Raw genomic sequence first — 12,253 nt, 5'->3', positions numbered from 1 at the left:
CCAGCCAAGTGTGGTTCAGTGGTTGAGTGTCGACCCCGGAACCTGGAGGGCTCATGCCCAGGTTTTGGGCTCGATCCCCAATAGGATACATGCAGGAGGCAGCCGATTGATGATTCTCTGTCATCATTGATGTTTCTCTCCCTTCCTCTCTTTGAAATAAAAAAATAAATAGATTCCCTTTTTTAAACTAATACGATGCTGGTAATCATGGCATGTATAGGAAAATGTTCATCTTTGCTTGGTCCAGATGAGTAGTAGGTACTAGGGCATATATTTTTCTAGGCACAGAGTATTGGGTTAAAAAGCAACCAAAACTGTAGCTCAAAACCTGTCCTTTGATACTTATGGAATCTTGTCATTAATTATGAGACTTTTCTTCTTTGGTGTTTGCTATTTGAACACCAGCTTCTTTTCTATAGCCATGTCTTTCCTCGTTCATCAATTTAATACGGATATATTGTATGTATTAATTGAAAAAGAATAGTTAACAATTATCTGAATGAAGGTTATTCATTTTCAGTGGCCCTATTTCCTAAACTGAAATGGATAATCAGATTAATGAAATAGACTGGAAAAAAGAAAAAGGTTAGGAGGAAATTTTATGTTTCAGCCCTTGTTTGATTAGAAGACACTTACCTGATTACACTTAATTGTAAAATTCTAACAGAGATGCCATTTAATAAGTAGACATAGGTGAAGAACCTTCAGCAGTTTGAAACATCGGTAACATTTTCAGGATTAAAGTGAATCAGAATAGGAATGACTGTAACAGGCTACAGATCAGTGCCTACTACGTCAGCCAATACTGAGACTCTTGTTTTTACTGTGTTTGGAATACAGGATTTTTTTTTTTTTTTACTTAGTCTTTATATTGTAAAGGATGACAGTGTTTGTTTTTAGTAAGAAAGACATTGTTGGGTGGGTGGTATTGGTATTTATGTCTTCTACTTGATTATGTACCAGATCATCAGAGGATATTTATATGTATTGTGCTTCTATGTTTTCAACAGGTTTGAGGAGTCCACAGTCTGTGCAGTCCATTCGTCCTCCATACAACCGAACAGTGTCTCTAGATAGCCCTGTTTCTGTTGGCTCAAGTCCTCCAGTAAAGAATATCAGTGCTTTCCCCATGTTACCAAAGCAACCAATGTTGGGTGGGAATCCAAGAATGATGGATAGTCAGGAAAATTATGGTTCAAATATGGGTATGTCATTTCTAATTAGTATTTGTGATTACAATTTTCTTTGGGGAAAAGCAAATTGAACACTTAGAGCCATTTAAGTAACTGGGATTAATAGGTTTTTGAATAAAAGCAGCATAATGTTTCTTTCATGAGTATTCTGTTCATTTATTCTATGTCTTGGTTATTTAAACTCCTTTAGAAGGCTTTTGATCTAAGACATTTTCTAACCTGTAATGGATTCATACTGGCCCATGAAAAATGTCTTAATAGTTAGCTAGTCCTATTCTTAGGATGACAAAGCACTTTTTTTGTAATGGCTGACGTGTATAATGACTGTACCTAGATGATATAAGAAGGATTTTATTATAATATGGAAAAGACCTAATAATTTCTACCTGTTGTAGGTGGACCAAACAGAAACATGACTGTGAATCAGACTCCTTCCTCGGGAGACTGGGGCTTACCAAACTCAAAGGCCAGCAGAATGGAACCTATGAGTTCAAACTCCATGGGAAGACCAGGAGCGGATTATAATTCTGCTTTACCTAGACCTACAATGGGTGGCTCAATGCCCACCTTGCCTCTTCGGTCCAATAGCATTCCAGGTTCAAGACCAATGTTACAGCAGCAGCAGCAGCAACAGCAGCAGCAGCAGCAGATGCTTCAAATGCGTAAGCATCCCCTTCATGAAAAATGAAATTAGATATTTTAGAGTAATTTTTGCTATTGGCTTATTTGAAAATTTATTCTTTCTCTCTTGCTTCTCCAGGGCCTGGTGAAATTCCCATGGGAATGGGGGTCAGTCCTTATGGCCCAGCAGCACCATCTAACCAATCAGGTTCCTGGCCAGATGGCATGTTGTCCATGGAACAAGGCCCTCATGGGACTCAAAATAGGTGGGGGGGTTATTATATGACTCGAGTAAATGTTAGCATTGGATTACCTAGAAAAGGATCAGAGCACAGGAACAAACCTAAAAGAGGATGAGAAAAACTGTAATTAAGTAATCTGTTGCCATGTGGGCATTTCTTGGATAATTATATGTAAAAACGAGGCTGAGGCACCAAGCAATGGCATTCATGGGAGAGGGAGGAGACGGAATTATATTGTTCAGCTACCAGGACTCTTGAGTGGTCAAACCTGAGAGCCTCTGTGAGCTAGTTGTCTCTCATAATGTTCTAATTCTCCTCCATGAAGAGGGGGGTAAATTAGCACCATTTTTATAAGGTAAATGGTGTTCAGAGGATAAGCCTAGTTTTTATGAAAAATTAATTTTTAAGGATTGGATAATTCTTCTTAAAAATTATTTAAAACATTTAAGGGATGATGGTGATGGTGAACTGTATATAGCACTCTTTTGTACAAGAGAGTGGATTATGTTTATATTTTATTTTTATTTAGCTTGGTCGGTAATAACTCATTTGCATGAAAGAAGCTACCTGTCAATGTCAATTCTAACTTGAATTCTATAATATGTTAAGCTAAGAAAAAAATGAATTGGTCTTTTGAGTAGTTATATAACCACATGAATTTATTTTTTATTTTTTTAAAATGTTTTTATGGATTTTAGAGAGAATGGTAGAGGGAGAGAGAGAAACATTGATCAGTTGCCTTCTGTACCCACCCCGACCCACCCCAATTGGGGATCGAACCTGCAAACTGGGCCTCTGTGCTGACTGAGGATTGTATCAGTGACCTTTACATGCACCGGGACAGTGCTCAACCAACTGAGCCACATCAGCCAGGGCACCACATGAATTTATTAACTTGAGTGCTTCTTTACCCAGTAAAGAACAAATAGTTTCATCACAGAATTTTTTGGGTCAGGAGAAATGTCTAGCTCCATGCCCTTTTAATGTGCTTGAGAACTGTGGCACCTTGCTGTGATGTATGGAGTTTATATTATACTTGTCACTGCATGAGCTCTTTGGGTCAAGTATAACAAAGTTATTTTAGCAGGTTATCAGGCTCAGTTCGATAGTGCATCATTTCTATCCTTTTTTCCTGTTCTTTTGTTGATTTTTCAACTTATATGACTATTACCACCTCTATTCTTGTAGCGTCTTGAAAACTGCATCCTCCATTCCCAACCCCAGTCTCTGCTGTCCCCCAAATGCCTAGGGGTCTAGCAGTTACATTTTGATGATTGGAGGGGGAGAAGCCTAAGCTAGATATGATGATTGAAGATGGCCTCATAAGTTTAAAATTGTGGGCTTTAAATTAAAATTTAAAAAGATATGTATGCTTTTATTGATTTCAGAGGAAAGGAGGGAGAGAGAGAGAGAAACATCAATGATGAGAGACAATCATTGATCGGCTGCCTCCTGCATGCCCCCTACTGGGGATTGGGATTGAGCCTGCAACCTGGGCATGTGCTATGACCAGAATTTGAACCGTGATCTCCTGGTTTATGGGTCGACACTCAATCACAGAACTACTCCAGCTGGGCTGTGGGCCTTAAATTTAAATTGATACCATTTGCTAGTCTCTGCTACTCAGTTGGTATTTATACTTATAGTATTTGAGTTATTGCATATTAAAATATTATGTATAGTTATTGTGATTATTTTTTATTTTGAAGAAGAAAAGCAACATTGTAATTGCAAATCTCCTTTTAGGCCACTTCTTAGAAATTCCCTGGATGATCTTCTTGGGCCACCTTCAAACCTAGAAGGACAGAATGATGAAAGAGCATTGTTGGACCAATTGCACACACTCTTGAGCAACACCGATGCCACAGGCTTAGAAGAAATTGACAGAGCTCTGGGCATCCCTGAACTTGTAAATCAAGTAGGTAGCATTAACATGGAAATAGAAGTATGTGTGTGCACATCCTTGAAGCCATGCACAAGACCGCCTGTGTTACTTGTGTTACATTACTACCTTCATGTATACCAGCATTAAATTGAGAAAATGTACTTTATAATTGTGATATTACTTCCAGCAACCTATTATTTTATAAAGATGCCAGATTTTAGGCAACTATAGAAAGGATCCCAATAAAACTACTGTGTAGTTTTAAAAATGTTGCTTTTTACTTATGTTAGTTAAGTCACATAACTTCTTTTCTTTTTGTTAATCCTCACCTGAGGATATTTTTTCCATTGATTTTTAGAGTGGAAGGGGAGGAAGGGAGGGAGAGAAACATCGATGTGACAGAGACACATCAATTGGTTGCCTCCTGCACACGCCCCCCAGCCGGGGCAGGGGATCAAACCTGCAACCCATAAGGTATGTGCCCTTGATTGGGAACCTGAGACCCTCTGGTGGGCAGTCTGACATTCTAATCACTGAGTCACGCCCGCCAGGGCATGATGCCCTATCTTGGTGTGGCTCTCGTTTCATTCATTCTGCTATGTATTAGATGCACAGATATTGCCTTTGGTTTGGGGGCATTTTCTTGTATAATTTCTTTAATAATTGTATCTCTTCTGTTTTTTGTGATCTTTCTTTCTGGGGTATCTGTTGACATGTTGGGCATTACATTGATTCTGTGTTTTTTTAAATCTTTATTTTTAAGTTTCTTTTTATTTGTTTGAGGCACTAATGTTGGACGCTTTCAGCATCAAATATCTGGTGATCCTGGACTACCTTTTTATACTTAAGAGTAATATATTGAAAAGGCAGGATCAGTCTTATTTCAGGACTACCCAAATTGCAACATGTAGATTTGTTCTCCCCCCCACTCCAATATAGTTTTTCTAGAGAAGATCCTCCATTTCTTGCCTGGGTTTTTTTTTTTCTTTTTTCTTTTTAAATCCTCACCTGAGGGTATTTTTTCTATTGCTTTTCAGAGAGAGTGGAGGTGGGGTGGGGGAGAAACATTGATGTGAGACAGACACATTGGTTGCCTCCGCACATGCCCCAACCAGGGCGCGGAGCCTGCAATCGAGGTATATGCCCTTGGCCGAAATCAAACCTGGGACTCTTCAGTCCACAGGCTGATGCTCTAACCACTGAGCCAAAACGGCTAGGGCTGGAAATTTTTTTTATTGCCTGGTTGCATTTTGGGCTAGAGTAGTGAGTTTACAAAATTATAAAATTCTACTAGAAATTGTAAATATATAAGATTTTCTGTTTTCAGCCTCTGCCCTGTTTCTACCCTCTCTTGTGCTTGGTGTCCCTGAACCCAGGCACTTGGGGGAGTAGGTTAGGTAGAAGGTACAGCCCCTTGAGTGTGTGGAGTTCGGGAGCAGGAGGTAGTTGGCCCCCCCTGCTCTATACTCAGACTCCTAACCAACCATCTGTGTGAGCACTGTGCCTGACCCTCTGCTGTCCCAGTGGAGTCTCCCATTGACTACCTGGGAGACATTTGCTCAGTTTTCCTCTTCAAGCACATGGGTCTCAGTTTCTCTGCTCTGTTGAGTTATGCCTCCCTTCTCTTTTTGTCTTTCTGATGCCTGTTGACCTATTTGATCTTGTTAACCGTCCTTATTCTCATTGTTTTGTGGTTAAATACTACCTTTTTATTTGCTGTCATTTTAGTAGGGTTAGCAAGAGAAAATTGTTAAATGTGCACGATCAATTTGCTATGTTAAACTTACAGTATTTTTTACTGTATAAATTGTCTTTATAAGAGGATATCTCCGATTTCTGTCTGGAGAAGGGAATTGGTATGATGGGACAAAGTAGAAACACAGATGCAAATTACTACAAGAGCCCTGAGAGTTGTCTTGAAAAGGGTCGTGGCAGTGGAATGGAAAGAAGGGTACAGCATATGCCATGGAGGCAAAGCTGACAGGACATGGTGGATCATGTGTGCGTGCATGTGCATACACACACTTGGCAGGGAGAATGGGAGAATCAAGATTGCCAACTTAGTTCGGGATGAACGGTTTCGGCCATGTATAGTATTGTGATGCAGTAAAGATTGGAGGAGAATCAGGCTTTTGGGGGCGGGGCTATCGGGAATCACAACTTCCGTTTTCTGCATGTTAAGTTTGAGATGCCTGAGACATCTAGGTAAAGATGTTAAGTAGGCAGTTGCATAAGCAGAATCAATTGCCAGTCGTCGCTAGTGGATGAGAGCATCTAAGTAGAGAATGTAGTGAGAGAAGAGAAGAGGGCTAACATTCCTCCAGGGAAAGACCAGAGAGGTGGGCGAAAACCCAGTGTGGTGTCACTGTGCAATGGGGTGAAGTATGCTTTGAGGCGAGCCTTGGTGAGGGTGTGGCCTGCACACGTGGCATTCTCTACCTGTGGATAAAAAGATAAAGGCAAATGTACCTGATAGGCTCTTCTTGTCTGAGCATGGCAGGCTCTTCCCTCCTTCAGAATATTTATTTGTACCTCTTTTTCTGTCATCTCCTGGACATTATTTTGTACGCATCCTTAGCAGAAGTGATATCTGGCACATAACAGGCACTTAATAAGTAAATACTTGTTGAGTGAAGCCAGCCTGCCCTCCGCTGACAGTAGTGGATGACCACCTTTAGGTGAATACACTCCAGGGGCTATGAGCTTTTGTCGATTTACCTGTCTCTTCCAAAATCACCTGTTGCAAACTTCAAAAATTTCCTTTTACAAATTACATTAGAAATGACTAAGCATAGTGATTTTAATTGGTTTGTTTTATATATGCCATGGGAGGTCCATGTTGGTACAGAAATCTAGTCCGGAACAAATAGTATTTCTGCAGGTACTTAATACATTAAAGATATTTAGTTCAGAAAATAAGTTTGAGTGTCTGTCTGTGTGAAACCTTGTGCTAGGCACCTAGGACACAGCCATGAAAGATGGGGCATGGTCTGTGTTCTCATGGGACTTCAGACAATAAACTTGATTTTGCTTTTGGAGTTCTGCAACATCATTGTTCACATATATTAACTTTATTTTTCACCTTCTCTAGAGCATATGATTTCAGTTGCTTTCCCAGATGTACTTCACTGTTCATTTATGTGTTTGATGTTTAAGGGACAAGCTTTGGAGCCCAAACAGGATGTTTTCCAAGGACAAGAAGCATCAGTAATAATGGATCAGAAGGCAGCATTATATGGGCAGACGTATCCAGCACAGGGGCCTCCAATGCAAGGAGGCTTTAATCTTCAGGGACAATCACCATCTTTTAACTCTATGATGAGTCAGATGAACCAGCAAGGCAGTTTTCCTCTCCAGGGAATGCACCCTAGGGCCAACATCATGAGACCTCGGACAAACACCCCCAAGCAACTTAGAATGCAGCTTCAGCAGAGGCTGCAGGGCCAACAGGTAACCATTCACATGCTCTGCTTTGGCTGAAGCTGCTTTACCTTTGGCCTCCTCAATTGTTTTTAGACTGTGTTCTTCAGGGCTCATGTCACTGGCTCTCTATCCCTTGTCAACTAAAGGAATTCCTTTTGTTTTCACTTCCATGTAACATTTTGTTTGTACAGATGGTTTCTTGTTAGGGGTGGTGTGCTAGAATTAGGTATGTTTTTATAAGAATAGTCAGTCCAATGGACAGGTTAAAAAGTCAGTGCCAGAGAGGATTGCTTTTGTGGGAGAAAAGTATTTCTTGATGACTTTGTAGTCCTGGAAGTAGATAACTTCTATTTTTAAAAAAGTCTTTAATAGTAATAACCAAATATTTAAACCTTACTGATTTCAGCATTCTTAAAAACTTTATTTAGAGAGAAACATAGATGTGAGAGGGAGACATTGATCGGCTGCCTTCTGCACGACCCCTGCCAGGGATTGAGCCTGAAACCCCAGCATGTGCCCTGATTGGGAATCGCACTGGCAACCTTTTGCTGCACAGGGTGACGACACTGGCCAGGGCTCAGCGTTCTTTTTATGTAACTGCTGGTTTCTAGATATTTTATAAAACTTGAGCTCTCTTTTAATATGCCAAGATAAGATATTTTTCTCAGTTTCCTTAATCCCCAACAAATATTTTAAACTTATTTATATTTGCATCGTGGGTGTGCTGAGTTATCAAATGTGTCGGGCTGAACCGTATAAGCAGGCAAGCGAGTTTAGAATCCAAGGAGCCAGAGATGCTTCTAGTGTATGAGTATTCCTAAGAGTCAGTTTTTAGTACTTGGGAACTGTGTTAATGTGCTCATGGTGTCATTTTACTTTTTATTTCTTCCCAATAAAATTTACCTAGGGAAAGGTAGTAGAGGAGGCAGTTTATTCAGTGTTACTCTGACCAAGTTAAAGCTGTTTCCCCAGTGGCCTAAATAATCCCTGAGAACATTTGACTTTACAAATCCTTTGAGTTCCTGTTCTAGATATTCTTTAAGCTGCAAAATTGTACTTTTACTTCTGATACCAAACAACAAAGCTTCATATACTTGCTAGCCAAGAACTTTTCAGCATGACGTTTGTGAAATGTGAAAATGGACTGGTTCAGCTTAGATGTGATGACTTAACCAGGTTAATGGGTTTGGAATACCATCGTGACTTCACTGGGTGGTGCTGAGGATTTGGAAAAGTATTTTGGGCTTATTAATATGTTCCATTTGCATCCTAACCAATCTATCTGTCTCTCCAGTTTTTGAATCAGAGCCGGCAGGCACTTGAAATGAAAATGGAAAACCCCACTGCTGGTGGAGCTGCAGTGATGAGGCCCATGATGCAGCCCCAGGTGAACTCCCAGGTAAGAATAACAAGTTTCTCTATGTTCAGTTTCACTGTCCTATGCCTAGCACAGGGTCTGGCGTGGCCTGTGGTTGGCTCTCAATAAATAGTTGTTAAATAAAGTAATTCCAGATTTCTGGGTAAGAAACCATCTCATGGTCCTCTCACACTTTTTCTTTCATTCTTCTCTTGCTGGTGACTGGGAAGAATCAGAAGAGGAGAGGTTCTTTTATTAACACCACTGATTCGTGTTTTTAAAATTAATTCCCATTTGCGATCAATCACTGTGTTGTGAAAACAGCTATCACTTCTTAGGAATTTAAGATAATCTAGAAACTTTTCTCTGTTCTTGGATTATGAAACCATATGCTCCCTGGGCAACATTTGAAGTTGTAAGAACAATAAAGAAGAAAATAAATAAAACATAATCTTACTCTCCTTATAATCTCTGAGATGACATCTCTTTCCCATAGAGGAAGGGATATTAAAGTTCTTTCTACCTCCAGTCTAAAGTGGAGACTGTATTAAGGTATTGTCTTAATGTGCACGAGGGAGGTGATACCACAGAAGTCCTTTACTGTGGTCTGAAATGTTACAATTATTGTTCAAAAACAGCTGAAATGCCCAGTTTTCACTGTCTTAGGTCCACTTGCAAGAACTGATATCTGTATTTTCTTGATAATCAGACATCCTGTATAAGCTAAGCTAGGGTGCCCTCCAAAATGATAATAAAAGCTTGCTTTTGGAGATGGTCTCTCCCAGCTGGTAGAACACAAACCAGCTTCCTTGTTAAGTGCTTTGTCACCTCCTGAACTTCAGGTAGCTTCTCCTTACCCTCTGCCTCCTCTTTCAGAGGTTTAAAGAGATCGTAAGATTTTCTGGGGTGGATTCCTGCTTTCTGAGTATAACCCCATATTTTTTTATTTTCTCCCCTTCTTGTTTCAAATCCCCCTTTCCCCAGTACACTCTCAATCCCGTCATTTTTCATCATATAGCTCTATTTCATAATTTCTGAAAAGTTTATCCTCAAAATCTACTCTAAGTAGTCTCTCACTTTGAGGAATGTTTTCTATTTAAAGCTTGACAACTGTCTGCTTTCAGCTCCTGACCCCCAAGTTAATTTCTAGGTCCCTATTCTGCAAATATCCACCCTCCTACCCCCCTCCAATAGCCAGAATGCCTTTACCAAGATGAGAATTGTGCATTTTTCCTTTTTTTGTAATTGCCAAGAAAGGCATTGGGTGTTTTTTTTCTGATACCTAATATATTGTGGGGGTACTATATGCATGAAATTAGCTGTTTTTTCGCTATTATGTGTTAATTGAATTTTTTCTTGGGTATTAGCAGGGTTTTCTTAATGCCCAGATGGTTGCCCAGCGCAGCAGGGAGCTGCTAAGTCATCACTTTCGACAGCAGAGGGTGGCAGCGATGATGATGCAGCAGCAGCAGCAGCAACAGCAGCAGCAGACCCAGGCCTTCAGCCCACCCCCTAATGTGACTGCCTCCCCCAGCATGGATGGGGTTTTGGCAGGGCCTGCCATGCCACAGGCGCCACCCCAGCAGTTTCCATATCCACCAAATTATGGTAAATTTGATAATGATAATGTCTGTCCCAAAGTAATATTACTAAGGACATAAGATTGACTAGATCTGTTGCATATTAAAAACAAGTACAAATACTGTTCACTCCGTTATTTCATAAGAAAAATGAAATTAATTCTCAGTGGTTAGAGCATCAGCCTGTGGACTGAAGAGTCCCAGGTTCGATTTGGGCCAAGGGCACGTACCTTGGTTGCAGGCTCAGCCCTAGTTGAGGCACATGCAGGAGGCAACCAATCTATGTGTCTCTCACATCGATGTGTCCGTCTGCCCCCCCCCCCCCCCCGAAAAGCAATGAAAAAATATTCTCGGGTGAGGATTTAAAAAAAAAAAAAAAAGACAACAGAACAAAAATGTCTACTGCACTGCACAGATAATTGTAATTGTAATTGAGGTAGATGGTCTGTCATAGTTGAGTATTTTTTTTCCAGGTCTTGTTTTTTCAGTTCTCCATATCTTAATTTGGAAGGAAAACTACCAGGTGTCATTGTGTTTCCCCCATTATGTCTCTAGTCTCTGAAGGCTTGGTCAAATCAGAGAAAAGGGTGTGTTGTGTGGGCTTTTGAGTTCCTATTACTTGTGAGTGAGACACACTAATTATAATAATGCTTATACCTCTTGGAGGTAGTGGTATCTACTGAGGAGTTTACATTTTAGGATGCATCCCTGCCCACTGGGGACAAAAGCTCTTCTGCCCTCTATAGAGGGACAGAGTGATGTGAGTAGTATAATACGGCGTCCCTTTTATACAGAAAGCTCATTTAACTACCCACCCTTCATGTGATCTTGGCAGTGTGCTTTTCTGCAGCAAGCCTGTTACTCTAGTTGGCATCTTGGTGAGAAGAATAACTGGCAGTTAGCAAGTAGCCTGTAGCAATCTGTCTTATACTTCTCACCTTCCCCTGCTTTTAAAAAAGAACATAAAATTACTATAGAAAGCTGGTATTCTGAGGAGGTAGCATTTGAGCATTGTAATTTTCTTCTTTCTTTAAAGGGATGGGACAACAGCCAGATCCAGCCTTTGGTCGAGTGTCCAGTCCTCCCAATGCAATGATGTCATCAAGAATGGGTCCCTCCCAGAATCCTATGATGCAGCACCCTCAGACTGCACCTATGTATCAGTCCTCGGAAATGAAGGGCTGGCCATCAGGAAACTTGGCCAGGAACAGGTGAAGAACAAGGACTTCAAAAGTCATTGGTGTTCTAGTGCCAAAAGTTCAGGAGAGCTCTGTATTTTTGAGTTAAGCCTGTTTGGGTGGAGAGATCAAAAGGCCTGGGTTCACATTAGAAAATGTTGTTTGGCTCATCCATTTTGTGAATCCTTCCTCTCATGCATTTATCCATGAGACCATTGAATACAGACAGCTGAGAAAAGTAGAGGGCAGGCTGTCAGGGAGTTTTCTCTCTAATGTTGTTCTCCGCTTAAGTACAGTGACATTTGGCAAAACTGTGATAGTCTCTGTGTGCATGTCCTGTGCTACTAAAATGACCCAGGGGCTAATTTCATACTTCCTTTGCAGCTCCTTTCCCCAGCAGCAGTTTGCCCACCAGGGGAATCCTGTTGCAGCATATAGTATGGTGCACATGAATGGCAGCAGCGGTCCCATGGGACAGATGAACATGAACTCCATGCCCATGTCTGGCATGCCCATGGGCCCTGATCAGGTATGGGGATCTATTCTTTCTCAAAATGTTTTTCTTGTTTTCTGGAAGGAACCAAAGCCTCAACTGTAATCTAAATTCCTAGGTAGATTTTTAATTTGGATGTAAAACTTAAAATACAGTCATTGAAAAAATTTTTGGTTTGAAGGCATTGGACCATTAGATACTTTTGGTAATTTGAGATCTAAGGAATCTGGCTCAGTCAGCCAGAGCCATGTTGCAAGCCATCATAGACACATGGATTCTTT

At 40.6% G+C, this 12,253-nt stretch overlaps 1 protein-coding gene across 6 annotated transcripts in view; it reads left to right on the top strand.

Annotated features, from left to right (window-relative positions):
- The window catches only part of NCOA3 (nuclear receptor coactivator 3), a 99,964-nt gene that overhangs the window by 84,212 nt on the left and 3,499 nt on the right, over window positions 1-12,253 (top strand). For 5 of the 6 annotated variants that reach the window (XM_016204805.2, XM_087818697.1, XM_087818695.1 and 2 more), the window contains 9 exons: window positions 1,011-1,205; window positions 1,589-1,855; window positions 1,954-2,080; window positions 3,803-3,974; window positions 7,098-7,391; window positions 8,659-8,763; window positions 10,089-10,329; window positions 11,338-11,512; window positions 11,864-12,008. In XM_016204805.2, coding sequence (XP_016060291.2) covers window positions 1,011-1,205; window positions 1,589-1,855; window positions 1,954-2,080; window positions 3,803-3,974; window positions 7,098-7,391; window positions 8,659-8,763; window positions 10,089-10,329; window positions 11,338-11,512; window positions 11,864-12,008 — 1,721 coding nt within the window. The remainder of the gene's footprint in view (window positions 1-1,010; window positions 1,206-1,588; window positions 1,856-1,953; window positions 2,081-3,802; window positions 3,975-7,097; window positions 7,392-8,658; window positions 8,764-10,088; window positions 10,330-11,337; window positions 11,513-11,863; window positions 12,009-12,253) is intronic. The other variant, XM_016204807.2, reaches the window with a different exon arrangement.

The sequence above is a fragment of the Miniopterus natalensis genome, chromosome 7, assembly GCF_054644295.1.
Source record: "Miniopterus natalensis isolate mMinNat1 chromosome 7, mMinNat1.hap1, whole genome shotgun sequence".
NCBI classification, from domain to species: Eukaryota; Metazoa; Chordata; class Mammalia; order Chiroptera; family Miniopteridae; genus Miniopterus; species Miniopterus natalensis.
The sequence above is the reverse complement of the archived record's forward strand: the minus strand, read 5'-3'. Positions and strand labels throughout refer to the sequence as shown.